The sequence below is a fragment of the Pipistrellus hanaki genome (assembly GCF_964339955.1).
Source record: "Pipistrellus hanaki genome assembly, chromosome: 1".
Lineage (NCBI taxonomy): Eukaryota > Metazoa > Chordata > Mammalia > Chiroptera > Vespertilionidae > Pipistrellus > Pipistrellus hanaki.
The window spans coordinates 186,882,750-186,902,953 of NC_140503.1; the positions used below are offsets into that span (position 1 = coordinate 186,882,750).

Here is a 20,204-nt window from a genome sequence, read left to right on the forward strand (position 1 = left end):
GGTTATGTGCCTCATCTCAAGGTGTTTGAAGGCAATTCCTTAGTGAATCCTGCGATTAGCTGGTAAATTTGAGTTGAACTAAAAAATGCATAATATGCATATGCAAATATGCATCATTACGGTCATCTGACTATGGAACCTTAGACCAAAAGCTATAGTAGAAAGCTTGATTCTCTCTTCCCCAAGTCAGAAAACCAACCTGACATCCCCGCCCCCTCCAAAAAACAAACGAAACATCAATGGAATACAAAGTTGATTTGAGTATTTTATTTATAAATGTACATTTACTATAAAAGCTGTTGCATTTTAGACAACTTTTTATTTGTTTTTTTTTTTTTACTATTTCTCAGAGGCATTTTAGAATAAATATTTTAAATGAAGGTTAGTGAAACTGATATAGAACATTGGCCCACCCAGAACAGTAACCTCTTTTGGACGGACTCACACATGAGGTGGATCATTTCAGCTCGTTAAGTCTTACACTGTGTATAGATAACTAGACTATGCATTGCATTAATACCACTACATAGAAAGAATGGGAAAATGGCATGAAAGTTTGCTCGTGAATAACAGTTACCCATTCTTTTTTTCTTAAGAAAGAGAAGGGACTGGCTTTTGGAGTATGAGGGGGAAAAATCAGACATACTTCCTTGGGAACAATAAATCACTCACTTGTATCATTTTTTTTTTTTAAAGCAAACACATTTACATAGTAGCTCCACAGAGCAGAGCATTTTTTTTTCTCCTGGGATTTCAAAGATTATTTGAAAAGAAATAGATCATACTCATTATGCTGCCTTGGAAAAAACAAGCTCTAGTCTGCCTGAGCTGCCATGTAACAGACTCCAAATGAAATATAAATCATATATAAATAGAAACAGTTGGCAATTAGAATTTAGAAAATGTTGGAGATTATTCTGTGCTGGTGACTATTGTTCATTATGGGAAAGCACATCTCGCAGTCAGAGAATGGGCTTTATTTTTCTTGACTCGATTCTAGCTTCAATACATGTACAATGAGTCTCACTAAGAAATGTGTATAAATGGGTCTGTGAAACCAGAAGAGAATGTGCAATATTCATATAATCCCTACATAACGGATGGAGTTCCACATGTAAAAAGTATCCTATAAAAACCGCTTATGAATGATCATATTGTACATGTTTTTGTGCATTATTTCTGGTAAAGTACTCTGCTAATATCATGCAAAGTGTAAACATCACATTATCAAAATATTTAATAAAACATGCAGGTGGTTAATCAAAATATTGAACTTAATCTGTACATTTTCAAAACTTTTTTTTTCAGGTTAATGTTTTCTATTTTTCTTTTTTTAAAATTTTATTTATTTTTTCCCCTGTAAAACAGCAAACACCTCCAGGAGAAGTCTTGGGAACTTGGAAGTGACTTCATCTCTCTTCAATGTACTGCATCCATAATTCATACTGTGTGCAACGGCTTTGCATTTTCTAAGGCACAATTTTTTTAATGAAGTGATGTGTGAATTTCAATCTAACCGCAGCTCATCCAAGTGACAAAATGGTCAAAATACCTCCAGTGGCTGAGGGAAATTTCTGCACTTATATGGAGCCCACATGAAGAGAACCATCTAGCATGTAAATAAATAATTGCTAGCCATACGCAATAGGACAGAAAAAAAAATTATTGCTTACGTAACAGAAGAACATCTACTTGGTCTTTTTTAATGACTACAGGAATCTATTAGGCGGATATCCACAGTCTACATTCACAAAAGGTCCTCTTCACTTATTTGCCATCGTTTCAAGGCAGAATAAATAGTCACCCATTCCCCAGGCTTAAAGGAAACAGCCTGGAGATTGAAAACATGATGCTTCTTAGTCATTAGATTCCCCTCTTGGCCAGCTAGACAGAACACAGGACTTAAGAAGTAAGCCGCTCTCCACAAGAGTTCCTCTCCGAAGGCCTCCATGAGCAAGGTTCAGAGTGCTTGAGAGCAGAGAGAGTCGGTGATGTAGGAGAAGAGGAAGAGCAGGTGTCCCTTAGGGTGGCAGCGCACATGTGACCTGCAGGCTCTTGCTGATGACCCTCCAGTGGCTTTTCACATCACCTGCCATTCGGATTCTATGAGGATGAACTTCATGCTGTTCTTCAGACACCTGTGCCCTCAAGGAGACCTGGCAGGTACGGGTGAGCAGTGGTCTCACGTAATGAAGGACCGGCCTCGATGAGGGTTTCCGTATGCCTTATGTCGAGTCTTTCATTGAATGTAGAGTCTGGAGAGAAGCAAGCAACAAAGCCCTGGTGGCTGGCATGGGCCCACCACGCTTTTGAAGATCAAACTTCCTCACATAGTTTGGGGAGGACTTTGGAAATGATGACCAAAATGTCTTCCTCTGGGTTCCCCTACCCTTGGGCAATGTCCAGAGGGCAAGCCTAGCTGACATGGCAAGGGTTCTCTTTATCTGATGGACCAGACTCTTATCAAGGACATAACCTTCCAAGCACACTAAACCTAATACTAACGGTGCAATAATTTATCGGTATGACTTCTGCCTCAAAAGGTAAGTAACATAAATGTTTCAGGATTACAGTATATATTATCAGACTAGTGCCATTGCATTAAAAACATGTTATAGCTCAGAGCTATATGATGTGGTTTTTAGTATCCGAAATGCATTACTTGTAAGCTCCTGTCTTAAAAGACCCCCGTGTCTCAAATTGGCATGTCTTGCACTTTCTGCAGCTCAATTTTGTAAACACAAAGTATTTAATTCCTAGAAATACTAAAACAAAACAGGTTTATTGAATCATCTATCTCACCAACTCCGCAAGGAAGAGAATAACACATTTTAAACCATAAGCCTGTCCGACCATGCTAAGACCTTCTTTTGAACTAGCCAGAATCATCAAAGTTCAATATTCTTTTGTTTATATTGTGCAAATGAAAAAAAAGAAAAAAGTAAAACAACAAACAGGAAAAACACAAACACTGCGCTATGAAAGAACAGATACCACCTTTTAGAATAGCCTTTCAGAAATTAGATGAATGCTGAGGAGCCCCTGGACATGGGATTCTGTTAAACAATTGCCTGGGGACACTCTCAAGAGAGAAGTGGTGAGTGATCTGGGGTCTTGAAAACCACGTCACAAGGTTGTGGGTTGGCCAGCACCTGTGATAAAGAAATCAGAGCGACGTTTGGTTAAAGTAATCAATGCTTCTTGCTTCAGATGCAAAAAACTTTCCCAAATTAGCTATGGCCTCTGCCAAAGCCTCTTTCCTCTAGGGGGGAAAGCGTGTTTCACCTCCCGCTCGGTGTGGTCTCAGGAGGAGCAGCATTGGTGTTACCTTTCTGAGCGCCACCCCAGAACTTTACCAGAGCCCAAGAGATTCCCATGCCCTGTAAAATTCTCTGGATTTCACTCTCTACCATATGTCCTCCATCCGGTTTTCTACTTTGCCTTCTTGGCAAATAAGCAAGAAAATGTTCTATCTTCTCTCAGTTTCTTTAGGTTTTGGTTTCTCTAAGAATAAAGACATTGCAACGGGAGGGATTTGACACATGATCTAGAAGCAGGATTGCTAGAGTAGCAATGAAAACACACAGAACACTCAGTAAAATCTGAATGTCAGAGAAACAACAAATACAATTTTTAGCCTAAGTGTCTATCCATATGACATTTGGGATATAGTAATGCTAAATCCTGAACATGCAATATTTGAAACATACGCCTACAAAAGTGATTCATTGTTTATCTGAAATTCAAACTTAAGAGGGCAAAAAAATATGTAATTGTGCATCTTCTCTCTCTCTCTCTCTCTCTCTCTCTCTCTCTCTCTCTCTCTCTCTCTCTCTCTCTCTCTCTCTCATCTGGCACCCTATCTAGGAAGGATAGTTTGGGTCCCATTATCTCCCACTGAAAGATTCACAAACTTTCTCCTTCACTTTAGGCACTCCAGTTGTGACGAGGCAACTGCAACGTTGGAAAAGACCCCAGGGATTTTGCATTAAACACATTTCATGTGAGTGAATGATGGAGCAGACACAGAGACACCGTCACCCAACGCCCAGGCACAAATGGCACAAGTGAGACATGTGCCGGCTCGATCCCTGACAGGTAATTTGTTTTGCACTTCCATCGCCATTTACATACGAACTTAAAAACTGTTTACATTGCTTTTAGGAATTGCATTTTAATATGCTGTTATGCTATTTTTCCTCTCCAAGAGAAAAATTTCATTTGAATGTGACTAGTTACTTGAAGAGAATAGGATTATATATTCAGGTTTTATTATTCCATACAATGAAATTATTTTGTTTCACTTAGAATGCCTATGATGTAAACCACCCCTCGAATCTATCCATCTCCCTTCTTCTCAACTCAGATCAAAATCAAATAAAGAAAAAAAGAAAAATGATTTTTTGCTATTTCTTTCCATTCTGACTCTTTTATTGCATCTGGGATATAGTCAACCAATTCAAGCGTATTTATATTTCTCTAGCTCATTATTATCCCCTCCACCTATTCACTCCTAGCATGTATGTTTTTCTTATGACACCAACAAAAAAAAAGCAGTATTTTCAGAAGTGCTGGTCATGCTCCCTGTGATGTGTGGACTTCAAGTATAGCCTAAAATGATATTAACATTTATCTGGAAAACTAGACATGAGGGAAGAGTTAGGAAAATTCAGAAAAAATAATTGGAGTTAAGGTGGCCATCATGACTCAGTTTTAAAACATATTGTGAAGTTATAATAATTAAAATTGTTTGACATGAGATAACAAATAGATCAATAAAACATATGATATCCAGAAATAGACCTGAATAGACATGTGAACTTAGTTTATGAGAAAGCTGGCATTTCAAATTAGTGAGGAAAAAAGGGATTATTCATTAAATTATAGTCACACAATCGGCTAATGGGGCGAGGGGAGGAGCTGGATATCTAGCTCATTTCTTACCCCAAAATACAATCCTGAAGTCACAAATCTACATGTGAAAAAGAAAACAAAAAACAATCGTAGGAGAAATCTCAGCTACATTTATGACACTGGAGCAGTGAGAGCTTTTCTAAGTAGGATACAAAACACAGAATATATATATAAATATATATATAAAAAATACAAATAAAAAAAGATATGTTAAGTTACCTAAGTAAAAATCTTTTCTATGAAAAAACATCATAAAGTAGAAAGGTGAATGATAAACGCAACAAGCAGCAAATATAAAAGAAAAATGTCTTTATAAAAACTCATGTAAGTCAAGTGCTAATAGAACAATAGGCAAAGGATAAAGAAGTACTTTTTTTTTAATAGACAAAGAAATATAAATGGCGAATACACGTATGAAAAGGTGGTCAAACTCACTTACAATTAAAGACATACAGATCAAAGCACCTAGCAGAGCAGAAATTTAACAGTTTGATGACACCCAGAGCTGACAGACATGGAGAGCAAGGGCTCTTATGCACTCCACAGGGAGGGAGCGCTCTCTGGGAGGTAGTAGGGCAATTTGTCTGACAATGAGAAAGCACCTGCCCTTTAACTCTGCAGTCCCGCTGCTCACAATCTAGCCTGAGGAAATACTTTCAAATGTTCATCCGGACATTATAAAAAATAATACCAGAAAACTGGAAATGACTGAAATGCCCATTCATGGAGATGTAGTTTTAAATTAGATATGGTAAGTCCATACAATGGGATTGCATGCCGCGATTGAAAACCCATTGAGAAGAATGAGGAGGAAGGACATGTTATATGGAAAAACTGTCAAGATATATCATTAAGTTAAAAACAGCAGCAAGGGAAACTAAGTGCAGAACACAGATTATGTGATTACCTTGGTGAAATAGAAACCAACACATGTGCATCTGTGTGTGTGTCTGTGTCTACACCTACACAAACATACATTCTGCCCCTCTCCCCAAGCAATTAGTAGAAAGTGATTACAGTGGTTAACTTTGGATTTTTGTTTTTTTTACTTTTAATTTGGTATCTTTTCAAATATTCAATTTTTCTAACCTGATACCCCTTATAACTTTTACTTATTTATTTTTGAATGTCTAGGGAGATAGTAAGACTTTTTATTTCTTCTTAGGATCTTAGCATTCTAAAAAAAAAAAAAAAATCCTAGTAAAATACTGCATTAAAATATAAAATAACCAGCTGAGACCGGTTTGGCTCAGTGGATAGAGCATCGGTCTGCGGACTGAGGGGTCCAGGGTTCGATTCCGGTCAAGGGCATGTGCCTTGGTTGCGGGCACATCCCCGGTGGGAGGTGTGCAGGAGGCGGCTGGTCAATGTGTCTTTCTCATCGATGTTTCTAACTCTCTATCCCTCTCCCTTCCTCTCTGTGGAAAATCAATAAAATATATTTTATACATATATATATATATATATATATATATATATATATATATATATATATATATATATATAATAACCAAAGGGAAAAAAATTCTATCTTTAGTCTACCTCCAAATCATTTTCTTAACTCCACAGTTCTTGTCTTTAGATTTGGAATTAAAAACAGTTAATGCCCCTTATTGTTGTATCCATAGGAAAAAAATTCCTGGCCTAGATCCGAAAAGCTAATTTCCAAAAGAAATGACAATGAATCATCCAACTTCTCAATTAAAATAAAAATCTGGATGAAAACAGGTTACTGTCACCCAGAAGTGGGTTCCTGCTTGCTTTCTGCTGGCATCCTTCAAACACTTAAATTATGGAAGAAGTTTAGATTTACAGTGCTTTCCAAATTTGGCCCAGTAGTCCTGCAACCTAACAGTGCCCTCTTCTGGTTCCATGGTTCACACCCAGCTGGCTGAGAAAAAGCATAATTTATAGATGATAGAATCACCTTGAAAATGGGAATAAAAGGCTTAGTTTTCATTTCTAATGTATAAAGAAAAAAAAGTCAGTTAAAAATATATTATACATTACACATGTACAATATATAAGTATTTGTGTGTGCATGGAATATATATATATATATAATACTATTAATACCATATTTTACATGTTCAATATTATATGTTTATACCATATGTAAATGTATTATACATGATATATTTATATATGCTTTATGTACATGGTATTAACATATAATATATAACATAGATGTTGCATGTGTATATTATATATAATATCTGGTAAAATACATAAGATATATATGCATATAATATAAAAATATAATATGTAATATAAATAGGCCAGTTTGATGGTACCAGCTCAGCTCTAAGTTGGAACTGTTCTGGCCTGAAGTCAAATGTTTATGATAGATAAAAATCACCTGGATTTGATTAAATTTTATTTCACATAATTTTACTAAAAAATGCAGCTATTCCTCAGTTTATACTAAACCTACAGCTATAAAAGAATTTAATTTCAATTTTTATTCTTAAAGTATTTAGTCTTGTAGATTTAGAGATTCATATTAAAAAAGCTATAAAAATGTCACTTCCTTTACTTGGAGAAATAACAAAACATTCTTGTATTTCAAACACCATCTCTTCATTCCTCTACCCCCTTTTTTTAAAGAAAGAGTTTCTGACCAATGAATTCTCAGAGATGAGTCTCCTGTTGTCTAGGCCAGGCACCAGAAGGCCATATAGGTCAGGCACCAGGAGACTATATGATGGAGTGGTGAGTGAGGCTGGATTCAGAGGTTTAGCCATGGCTATTTTCAGATTTTCTAAATAGCAGCTAGGCAACAGCACCCCCTGGTGCCCCACAAGCCAACATGACCCTTCTATGGCAGGAAACCCAGATCCAGGATCCCAGGGCAGGCTGCTCTAGGGAGCTTCGAGACAGCACACACTTGTTAAGCCTGACTATGTACTCAGGTATCCTGGACGAGGACAGGGGTTCACAGAGAGCAGAACCTATCATTTGGCCTCTTAGGAACTTTAAATTTAGTTGGGACCAACAACATATTGTGTCATGAAACTCCTGAAAGTAGGACATGCAGCTACGGAGAAGCTGGTGCTTGATTTAATGAACAATGGAGAGCCATTCTTCCCACTTCAACCCCTCCCCCCCAATGGTGCTGGTTTTCTAAAGATATGCCTCGGCAAGCAAACAGTGTTTTACAGACCTTCTATCTGCCTTCTACCTCACCAAAGTCTCTATGGTGAGCTCAGGCAATGCCTCAAACTTGGCCCACAGTTTTTATCTACTGGTGTATTAATGCACTTCAGGATGAAAAGAATTTGGCCACACCCAAGCAGTAACTTCTAATAAGAAACAAGTGGTCATTAAGGGGTTACTTCATTATTTCGTCCTTTATCTAGATGTTAACAGATCTTTCCCCCAGTAGGAGTGTCAGCTGATGGGCAGAAATAATTGAATTCCTCCAATGGGCCCTAGAAAGGCATGCTATTGCACTCATTCATCTCAAGGTATTTCACCCCAGTACTTACTTCTGGATCGCATGTAGCAATCATTACAGTTTAGAAGACCATTTCGAATCCTAACATCCGTCCCACTCATTGCATCTCCAAGCTGTCCTTTACAAATTCCACACTGCAGGGGAGGAAGAGCAGAAGGTATAAGCTGCATAAGGAATCTCTTTATGATGCTTAGTTATTGTTTACACAAATAGCGCAATAATCACTTTTACAACCACCACATTTGTTGAGCATCTACTATGTGTTAGATGCTGCACTAAGAACTGGCTTACAGCCTTAGTTGGTTTGGCTCAGTGGATAGAGCACCAGCCTGGGGACTGAAAGGTCCTGGGTTCGATTCAGGTCAAGGGCACATGCCCGGGTTGTGGGCTTGATCCCCAGTAGGGGGGCCTGCAGGAGGCAGCCAATCAATGATTCTCTCTCATCATTGATGTTTCTATCTCTCTCTCCCTCTCCCTTCCTCTCTGAAATCAATTATATATATATATATTTTTTACAAAAGAACTGACAACAACAATATACTTTTAGCATTTTATGGTAACTTCTTGCATTTTACAGAGGATGATGGTTCAGAGAAGTTAGCTGATTTGTCCAAAGTTGTAAACCCACTAAGTGGTGTTGGGTTAATCCTAAAGCCTATGCTGTTAACCTCTATCACATGCCTTTTCTCAATCAAGATGGAAGAACCATTTTATTATTTTTTTAAATTAAAGTTATTGGGGTGACATTGGTTAATCAATTTATATAGGTTTCAAAAGTAAAATTCTATAATACATCCTCTTTATATAGCATTGTGTGTTTACCAGCCAAAGTCAAACCTTCTTCTGTCACCATATATTTGACCTATGAACCATTTTAAACAGATTACATGCTAGTGATTTTAAAGAAACACATGGTTGGCAGATTATGAATGAAAACTTGTCTGTAAATAATCACTAAATGCTTTCCAGCAGTGTTGGTAAGTTCTGCCAGATCAGAATTCCTTGGAAACAGCTATTTACCTTATCTTTCCACGTTAAAGGCAGTGACACCCAGATAACAAATCCACTGAGAATGGCACTTCCTTCAGCTAAGTCAGCTTGAGTGTAGACAGAAGCTGCGGGATAGACTGTGCTGGGTGCACCAGAGGAGTGGCAGGAGCGGCAGCAGGGGTTGGTTCTGATGCCAGCTTCACGCCAGGAGATCAGGACTGAGCTCAGGAGTAGAGGGCCAGCCTCAGACTCATGTTCTAAGGTCATTGGGGACAGAGGGAGGCTGCAACCAAATTATGCCACAAGTTGCATCTACATGGCACAGGTATGTATCTTAAAGCAGCAGGTCAGACCAGGAAGTGAAAGATGAGAGAGAATAAAGGCCTTGACAGCTTACAAAGGGAGTCTCTTGTTTCTTGAGAACTTGCAGAATTCTTTGCCACCTCTTTCTTTTGAGTTCTGGTAAAGTTTCAGAGAACAAACTCTGGTGTTGGAACATATTATCTTGGCATTGCCATGAGATTTTAAAATGTAAATGCCTTGAACCTCAAAATACTCCAAGACCATTTAAGACACGCATTATCTTGGTTAATTCTCCAATGAGAATATTGATAAATTGAGTCTCATTAACTCTCCATATTGTGTTTTGTCCAAGACAAGATTTGCTTCCCAGTGAGTATTGATGCTATTCAATCCTGGGACAACTTCACTTACTTCCCCTTAGCTTCTCAGTAAAGTGGGAGTTCTTTTAACTCCATGCAAGTGTACTTTATAGCTGAGGAATCTTCCAACAAGACATAGAACAAAATTCAAGAAGGACAAAGAAAGCACATCAGGATTATAAAGAGAAAGAAATGACTCTTATCAGAGGAAGAAGGTTTAGTTTCAAAAATTATGTATTAATTTGAAAGATGTCTATGAGAAAAAAAAGAAGGAAAAAAAGATGGGAAATACTGAAAGAGGCCAACTTATAAATTTTATAATAAATCAGGTATAACTGGTTAAATCACGTACATAGCAGGAAATCTGGGATTAGAATCTAAGCCTCCTCATTTTCAGTGTACTTATTAATTCATTCATCTAAAAATGTTGACAGACATAGTGTCTGCTAGATGCAGAAGAAATAGTGGTGAGCCAGGCAGACATGGCTCCTGCTTTTATGGAGTTGATTGTTTATTAAAGGACATGATAAATAAGGCAACAGTGAGTGGTACGGACCATGAAAGGCTCTGTAAGGCCCTGTAACAAAGGCGAGAGACTTAGTCTGGGGGAGCAGCACAGCTTCTCAGAGGAAGTGCTATTTAGTTTGGGATCACAGACATATTCAACGTTGCCACTAGCTCTAACCACACTGAACTGACAGAAAATTTTTCAACATTAAGTCACAAGAGTTTGAGAAGCTGCCAGGATATTACCTTCCCAATAAATTCACATGCCCTAAAAGGTGTGGAAGTATCACGGCCCTCCCAGGGTAGCATTCTCAGCTTCCTGCCAGATAGAAGCTCTTCAGCAACAAAACCTGTTTCACAGAGACACACTGCACAAACCTGTTCTGCTACTTCTAAGCTGACATCCCAGAGGAACGCATGGGAGCTGAGAGCTTCCTCCGGAAGGCTGGATTCCACGCACACTCTGTACACCCAGGAGGAAAGGCCACCAGGGTTTCCAGGAGGCATGTATGCCTCAGCCCAGAGCGATGCCAAAGGACACCATGTACTCAGAGAAGAGAGGGATGGATACATACCCTGAAGCACTGGATGTGAAAATAGAGATTGAGGGTCTCAATGATCATCGCAGCTCCTTTCCCCAGCGGAAGCCCACAGGACGAGCACAGCTTCTTCCCACTTATAGACCTAGGTCAAAACCATGTGTAACAATGAAACCGCCCATTTAGAATAGTTGGTGAAATACACAAACATGTAGCCTCATGCAAAAAAAAAAAAAAAAAAAAAAAAAAAGAAAAGAAAAGAAAAGAAAACACGGATTTAAAAAATGTTTATCTCGTGAGTGAAATGACAATTACTGATAATGAGCAGCAATGGAGCATTAGATATAATTGGCAAACAAGCGCCAGACTAAACACAATGGGCCTCCGTTGTGGCAGAGAATCTGGAGTGCATGTATACATGCATGCGTACGCGTGTGCTTTAGTTATTGGATACAAGAAGTGTGTGTTGTTTATTCAACCACAATGATCAAATGCCTTGAAATGATTCCATGTATCCATCACGTGTTTATATAAGCCCTAAAAGATCATCATCAAATTTAGCTTTACTAAGATTTCAATGTTGCTTTAAAATTTTCTATAATTGATTCATTGGCCCATGAGGGCGTCTCTTTTACCTATTAAGAAATCCTTTTTTTATTTTTTTATTTTTTATAAAAATAGAGAGGCAATTTTGATACAGGCCACAGGCCAATATGGGATCAGATCCCTGCTTTGTCCCTAGGTTCTGGGATCTGGTGTAAAGAACTCACTTTGGGTTTCTCTTTCACCTTCAAAATGAGAGGGCTTGACTAGATCAGTGGTCGGAAAACTGTGGCTCTTGAGCCACATGTGGCTCTTTGGCCCCTTGAATGTGGCTCTACCACAAAACACCATGAGCAGGTGCTCATGTACAGTGTGATTGAAACTTCGTGGCCCATGCCCAGAAGTTGGTTTTCGGCTCTCAAAAGAAATTTCAATCATTGTACTGTTGATATTTGGCTCTGTTGACTAATGAGTTTGCCGACCACTGCACTAGATGATCTCTATTGTTCCTTCCAGTGTAAACTCCGCTACTATAAACTGGACACTTGGCATCCTCTCGGCGCTGTAAGCCCCTATAGGGCATGGGCTGCCTGGACCCCATCTCTGTATCCCCTAGCCCAGCAGCCAGCACAGTGCCTGCCAGTGGATAAAAATCAAACCCAGCAGACCAATACCAGGCGAGGGACAAGCTGGCTGCCTTCTGGGGCGGCCTGCCCACAGCTAAGATCAGCTGGCAACAGTGCCTATCCTCTGGAAAGTGCTTGGAATTACACAGGAAGTTTGAAAATGTGCAATGCCATTCAGAAGCCAACAGGGTACAGAGGGACAGCAGAAACAGAAAGGGAGAAAACAAAAAAGAGGAAGAGTTGCCCTAAGCAAACCCTATTTATTAGGATTTCCCTCTACCCAGTAGTCAAATGAAATGTCTAAATCCAAGAAACCTTGGAGTACTCCTCAGTAATTGGTCTCCCCAGTGAATGGGAACTCGGCAGCTTTTAAGGATATCATGGAGCCCAATTAACGTCCCTCCTTAGAGAGTCTGAGTAGGGGAAGGAAGGATGCAGTTTTGCGGCTCGGCCCCGCCTGGTTCTCTGTAAGAGCCATCAGCCTAGAAGGACCTAGCCATCTTGGAGGGGAAGGCGCCGGCTGAGGAGCCCGGCAACTGTCTGGTGGATTTTATTATTAGATTGCAATTTCCACAGAATATAATTAAAGGCCCCTGGCCACAGCCGTGCCAATGTCATGCACTTGGCTTTCTCCCTCCGCCTGCCTGTGTGTGTGTGTGTGTGTGCGTGCGTGCGTGCGTGCGTGCGTGCGTGTGTGTGTGTGTGTGTGTGTTGAAAGAGATTTGATGGACAAACTTCTCAAAACCATTTGGCAAGCATTAATTTGGTTCAAATTATGCTTGGCAGGCTCTAGTCCAAACAAAGCCGCCTCTGAAAGGCTTGCTGACCTCTTGTACCGGTTTGGCGACTGGCCAGGAGGGGTGGGAGGACAGGGGGACAGGTGCCCCGCCTGGAAGTTCTCTCGAGGGCTTTTCCTGTAACGTGGTAAAGGAGCCAAACATTATGACAAGGAGAGAGAAGCCCAACCCTATAAGAGAAGACATTTTAGTAAGGAAATAAAAGACTTCCCTGATAACCAAAGAAAGACCACAGAGTGTCCTAGAGGTCATTATTTCTAAAGAACAAACACAGTGAATCCGTCTGGCAAAGAGGATACATGCAATGGCTGTATAGTTCAGAGCAGGCTGGCGCTCTTGAATGGAAAAGCCAGAATAGCGTTTCATCTTTGTTTTTGCCAGGTTCTTTGCTTAGTTAAAATTGCACGCTGAGTTAGGTATAAAAATCATAGATGGGGGGGAGGGGCAAGGTGAGTAGGGATTTAGGGAAAAGTTTGTGCAGAGAGCCCAGAAATAAAGGGCAGAACGTCAAGGAGGTATTTTCCAGTGGGGTAGCTCCCACCCCCCATCAATACATTCATTCTGAGGACATGTGACAAGGGGCAGTGCTCACAACAGTTAATAACGGCTATGTCGTAGGCATCTACAGAGCACAGTGGTCCCCAGCCAGAATGGTGTGGCTGGTTGCACAGCTCTGCCTATGACTAGCTGTCAGTTCTGGGCTCTTGCTTATAAAAGTTCATTGCATTTGTAAAGAAAGGGACAGAACACAGAAAAAATAACGAGGACAAGAGAAATGCCATCACAGGAGTGAACAGAGCACGAGTCCATCTGTCTTCTAACTGGTGTTGGAATAACTCCCGGAGCCCACTGCCCACCCGCACCTCCTCCTCAGGCAGAGCTTGTTTCCTCCAAAATGTCACCTTTTCAGGTAATACTCTAGAGCAGCAGTTCTCAACAGTTATGAAGTAGCAACGAAAATGATTTTATGGTTGGGGGTCACCACAACATGAGGAATTGTATTAAAGGGTTGAGGCATTAGAAAGGTTGAGAACCACTGCCCTACAGGATAAGTACCAGGGCCTAAAAAATGGTCGGAAATCACTGCAATAATCAATAACAATCATGATTACTTCTGTGTGATTTCAGTGTTTATTTATTCCGAGTGTCATCTGGGCACATAGAAACAAAATTGGGTAGACATAAGAGAAAAAGGGGGAACGGAGTAAACACCATTTTAAAAAATGTAACAGAAAAATAAGGTAACAAGTTGAACGTATAAAACAAGTCATCCTCATCCTCATCACCATCTTGTCATTGTCTACCCCCAGCTATACTACATAGTACTTATTATTCGTCAGGTATAAAACCTCGCAGGTAGGTAGTATTATTATTGCCATTTTATACATGAAGAACAGAAGCAGAGAAAGATTAATCTACTTGCTCAAAGCCCTACACAGGCACGTGGCAGAGTCAAAAGCTGAATCCAGGTGGCCTGGCTCCAGGTAGAGAGACTCGCTGAAGTATTATATAATGAATGTTGTGTTTAAAAAGCTGATTACAAAGAACCTCTGGTTCACATATGATCTTACATTGAACTGTGGTATAATTTTGAATTCCTCTACCATTTAACCCGTCAAGTACTTTGAATAAATTATTTAATTTCACTGAGCCTCTATTTCCTCCTCTGAAAAATGGTAATAATAACTCAATTGAAGTTATTGGGAGAGCTCAGTGAGTTGATTTATGAAAAAGAAGCGAAAAGCTAGGTAAAGCCTTCAACACAGAGCCTGTTATATCGAAATGCATAAAAAATATTAGAAACTATTATTATAAAAAATATAAATCTTACAAAATTAAAATATAGCCTAAGGTTGCTACCTAAAAGGGAGAGAATGATAATGAGAGAAAACATTTTTTTCCCTTAAAAGAATATTTGTCAGTAAATTTTGAGACAATTTAATTCATATAAAGAAATTGTTAACACAACATGCCTGCAAATTCTTCTCAATGTTTAGATTTGTGGGTTAAAGGCATAACTCGGCTTCTTTCAAATGGATAAACTCAGAGTGTATCATTCCTTGCCTGGGAGGCTGTCCTAAATTTCCATAAACGTTTGTTACCTTGTCAATGAGATCCAAGAGAGAGAAAGCATGAAAATGCTGCTAACACCTTGCTATCACACGCTTTTTCGTTTTCCCCTTTCTTAGTCAATACGTTAAAAAGAAAAAGGAATTCCACGTCTATCATTGGTTACTCACTTCCGCCTTTCACTCGGGGACTCAAGCTGATGGTTAATGCTGTTATCCAATGGGAGGGTTTTTGGCTTCACATCTTCTAAAGTGTTCATTGGCAGGTTTGGCACCTGCTGATTCTGGGATGGACCTGGGCCAATCAAGAACATAAACTTAGAGCTCAGTAACATCACCTTTGCTTAGTAAGCCACCTTTCTTTCTTTTTTTCTTTCTTTCTTTCTTTCTTTCTTTCTTTCTTTCTTTCTTTCTTTCTTTCTTTTAAAAATATATTTTATTAATCTTTTTACAGAGAGAAAGGGAGAGGGATAAAGAGTTAGAAACATCAATGAGAGAGAAACATCAATCAGCTGCCTCTTGCACACTACCTCCTGCACATTCCCTACCAAGGTACATGCCCTTGGCAGGAATTGAGTCTGCAGGTCAATGCTCTATCCACTGAGCCAAACCGGTTAGGGCTAAGCCACCTTTCTTTAAAGTGCTAACGCCTGCTGAGGTCTCAAGGTGAGTCCAAGAAGAGTCTGGCACTTGGTGGTGGGAGTTTCTTCAGGGTGCTATAGAGCATAAGCTAGAAGAGAAGCGTGTAGCCAATAGAAATCCTCTCTGTCCGGATGACAAGCGGGGCTGTCGTACAATAATTTAAACATCGGTGGGTCTCCTCCTTCCTTACCCTGAGCCAGCTGTGGGTTCACCCCACAGTGTGGGGTCCCAGCTCCTGTATCCAGCTGGTCATTTGGATGGGTTCCTTTTGACACAGAGTTCTCAGAATCAGCCAAGGCCCCTTGAATAAGTCTGTTAAAATAAGTAAGTATATTTCAGAACAGAGATAAAAGCAATTGAACTAAAATTATTGATCTTATCCTTTAGGGTATGGAAGTACCAATTTCAATAAAAAAAAAAACCCACAAAAACCCACAAATGAAGGCTAACTAAATGCGTATTTATTCTTTTTATTCTTTTTATTTTAAACTAGGTTTAAATGCTCTGAATTGTTACTCATTTTTATTATCTATCAATTTAACAAGCTTGAGAAACCATCATTTCTCATGGTTATCAACATAGCCTTTTTAATAGCATCTTTTTATAAAGAAAGGAGAGGTTGAAGAGATTTTAAAGGGTCCCTGGCAACAACAGAGACTGTTTGGAGAACTATAAAAAATTCACATAAAACTCTTATCAGTGGTGCTCAAAAATTCCTGATGGGTGGCTTTCATTTCATAAAACTGGAAAGTCCCTTCAAACAGTGTTAACTGGAAGCAGATGTGCTATTCCAAGGGCTCTCAGACTCTGGACATGGGCCCCGAGCCCCTATACCCTACACCTCACTCAGTCTTCTCACTGATGGGCATAGGAGGGTTCTCAGAGTAAATCCCACCAGCAAATCCCTACCAGAAGAGCCAATAGAAACCTTCTAAAGCATTCACTGGTGGGTTTGATACCTGCTGATTCCAACCCCAAATTGACCAGTCTCTGAAAATAACCCTTCCATAGCCGTTCCTCTGAGGATGGCGTGTGTATACGTGCAACCTGGTCCAGCATGCACACTCATTAATATCTACCTAGTATCTCAGAGCTGCAGAGGCAAACATCTGTCTCATAAAGAACTTGCTTATGGCAGAGCCTCCTGTGTTTCTGTGGGTCCCTTCTAGATTAGGTGTGGGGTGGAAGCAACAAACTTACCATTGCCCAAAGCTACAATCAGATTCTGCTTCCATGGAATAGACTAGAACCTATGAGTGTGTGTGTGTGTAAGGGTTACCCACACACAATCAATTTACTTAATTTTATCACACAGAGTAAACGTGGCTTCTCACAGCTCAGAGGATACGGACAGCAGAGTTCAGGTCCACAGTAAAGCCACAGTGGGTGGGACCCCAGGACATGTCTTCAGCCTCCATTCCTCCAGACACATCAACTATCTCAGGTGAGCAATGTTTAGGTTTAGGGCTTTGCATGGACCACATGCTCCTTCTCTGATCTATGCTGTCTCCTCTCATTTGAGAAAGGCTTCGCCTATTTAAAATCAGGCTATTTGTATTCAATTGCATAAGGACACTGACTTCAGCGTCATTAGAATGTGTTCAAGCAATATGTAATGTATTACTGGAATGATCGTTTCAAAGGCGAATATGATTTGCATCAGCAATGAGCACTCTTCCTGGGAGAGAGCAGGCGGAACCCGGGTTTTTCGCATTTAGACCGACAGCCTGAACCGTGGGGCAGGCATACCTGCCCTTGTCCTCCGGGGGACCGCTTTCTCTAGGCTCCAGCAACAAGCCATTGTTGCCCCCCGGGAATGGTGTCTTCTGTCTTGTCTCTTGCTCTTCTTCATGACAGTTTTCCAGATCCATCTTATTCTGACAGGGAAAACAAGGATAATCTTAAATAGAAACTAAACCCACTGGACAACACTCATCTCTGGCCATGGGATAGTTGAAGCTTCCTCTCCTCCCTCCAATCACATTGTCTGCACGTTAAGGAACAGTTGTTCACACTAATTGAATAGTCACTGAGCTATACGATTTAAAATAAACATGCAACCTGGATCTTTTTCAGAAGTTATCATAGAGTGGAATAGTTTAGAAAACCCACTGTTTCAACATCTAACAGTCACAAAACTGCTAATTTCAGGACACTTGGCTCTCTAATGCCCACCATTATTTTCTTTATTGCAGATTATAGACTATCCAGGGTCTGGTATGACTTCGGTCCACCACTGACCTCCATGACTTTGTTTGGGGGATATGGAGGTAGACCAGCTGTTCTGGGCTCTCTCCAGCCCTTGAAGATACATGTAAAGTCCATGTGGAATTTTAAGAGTGTGTTAGAAGCAACTCTGATGGAGGCTGGTGGAGAGCCTGCTGCTGGTACCAGTGCAAGGGGACGTGTGCTGTGGCAGAGAGGAATGCATGCCTATTGAATGAACGAATGATGGGCAGAAAGAAGTTTCCCAGCACATGGCCCGTGAATTAGGACCTAATCAGCCAGTGCAGAGAGACGTTGGTAGCCAGCCTGTGAGGCAGATCTGGCCTCAGCAATGACTGTACTGCTCCTCAGGCAATGGCTCTAGGATTTGGCCATGGAATGGCAATACCATGGTGTATGAGGGCCATGAGTAGCTGGCATGAACCTAGGGAAATAGCCATGCCTGGGTTTAAACTCATGGAAAACTTGGCTGTGTGGCTTTATACTTCTTTTGGGTTTACTTATTTCACAAACTGCTTTTAATCTATAGTCTCACCACTGCTCCACTGCCTTCAGTCACAGAAGAGGATGTGGACAGCTGGTCTGCAGAACTTGAAGAAATAGTAAATGGAACCACAGTGTCTTCAATTATTTTGCGCTCCTAAGAGGAAGAATGGGAATTAATGAAAGGGGGAGAAAATCAAGTATCATATTTGCCAAGAGAAAAATTTCATTAAGGAACTTTAGAAAAAAGACATCAGAATTATATGCAGACAAGCAGGGCATTAAAAAAAGGTCTTATCTTCTAAAAGCACATAAATCAGATAATACTCTCTATGGGCAATGATTTAGAAATTAGCATTTGATTTAATAGAAAAACAAAGTCTTCACAAATTAATTAGTTAGTGAGATTCAAGAAGCCTTATTAGAAATATTGTAGGGATTTGATTATGTGCAAAAATTGTTATTGAAGATAAAATTCACTATATTATTAATCATAAGCAAATTTTAGATAATATAGATAAAATGTAGCTCCCTTTAAATGATCTAATGTGGTCTGGTTTGTTCATCTAAAAAATACGAAACCTATAAAACCAAATATTCCTCCCCACCATTCCCTAGCACTACGTTCACTCTGCCTATGGAACTAAATCTCGTCAGTACCATAGAGTGAGTGCAGTGGTAAGACTCATTTGGCCTTGATATCAAAATTATCCTCATAAAATTAACTCACCACCAAACATGCTTGCTCAGACTAATAAAGAAATTGATATCAATGCCCTCTCTCTAAGATAAACCAAGAATCTGACTCTCTGACTAGAGATCAGATATAACTATATTGTCACCCTTGACCTTGACAGCACACCCGATCACAAACTGAATTTGGAGGAATTGTGGTCTTTTAGTGCCTACAGGGTATGACTTTCTTAAAGAGGTTGATGGGCTCTGCGATGGGTGGAGATAATCAGCCACAGCCACATACATGTACACACAAACCACAGACACAAAAGCATTGATAACCTTTGAGAAACTAGGACCGCGAGGCCCAATTCCTTCTGGGGAATTTCCTACCTCCTCATAGTATCTGCGCTCTTCCTCTTCCACCTCCTTTTGGGCCTTTTCCCACTCTTCTTTCAGCTTGTCCTGCTCTTTCTGGTATCTCTCCTGTCACAGAATTTCCAGAGACTGTTCTGAACCGACCGTTGCATGCATCATTGGGACATCCCCCCTCAAAGCCAACATGTAGAGAGAGCATCATCTTGTAACATTCTGAATCTAACCCGATCATGCAACACAAGGGGAAGAGCATTGTGTGGCACTCAAACATGTTAGGAACCTAAACCCCAGGGAGAACAGCACAGGGTGGGGGCAAAAGTAGGTTGACAGTTGTCCGTATGGAAAATTAATAATAATGCAAGCTTAAAACTATTTTGTAATTAATAAATAATAATGCAAATTTAAAACTGTTCCTTCTTCTCGCGACTGTAAATCTACTTTTGCCCCATTGTGTATTTTCTGCTGATGTTTTGTAGAACTGGATTTCAGATATACGAGTAGGCATTTGCTTACGAAAAGAGAAAAGATCGAAAAGATTGGAAGATTCTAAACTCTTCCTTCACTTGAGCTTTGTCTTAGGAGGTTAGCTAAACCACTAGTTTTGCCATTCCGCTAATAGAAATATGTTTCCTGCTTGGAGAGTTTAATAAAGGGTAAAAAAAGAAAAAAAGAAAACAACAACAACAAAAAACGAAC

General features: G+C 39.9%; 1 protein-coding gene across 11 annotated transcripts in view; it reads right to left on the bottom strand.

Moving 5' to 3' along the window:
• Window positions 1–240: 240 nt before the first annotated feature.
• LIMCH1 (LIM and calponin homology domains 1) overlaps window positions 241–20,204 on the bottom strand; it is a 318,608-nt gene continuing 298,644 nt past the window's right edge. For 6 of the 11 annotated variants that reach the window (XM_084900375.1, XM_084900380.1, XM_084900379.1 and 3 more), the window contains 9 exons: window positions 19,524–19,616; window positions 18,508–18,612; window positions 17,496–17,623; window positions 15,937–16,058; window positions 15,276–15,399; window positions 13,066–13,152; window positions 11,106–11,214; window positions 8,403–8,505; window positions 241–3,152 (listed from right to left, as the gene is read on the bottom strand). In XM_084900375.1, coding sequence (XP_084756501.1) covers window positions 3,127–3,152; window positions 8,403–8,505; window positions 11,106–11,214; window positions 13,066–13,152; window positions 15,276–15,399; window positions 15,937–16,058; window positions 17,496–17,623; window positions 18,508–18,612; window positions 19,524–19,616 — 897 coding nt within the window. In that variant the 3' untranslated portion in view covers window positions 241–3,126. The remainder of the gene's footprint in view (window positions 3,153–8,402; window positions 8,506–11,105; window positions 11,215–13,065; window positions 13,153–15,275; window positions 15,400–15,936; window positions 16,059–17,495; window positions 17,624–18,507; window positions 18,613–19,523; window positions 19,617–20,204) is intronic. The other 5 variants (XM_084900385.1, XM_084900384.1, XM_084900383.1 and 2 more) reach the window with 1 other exon arrangement.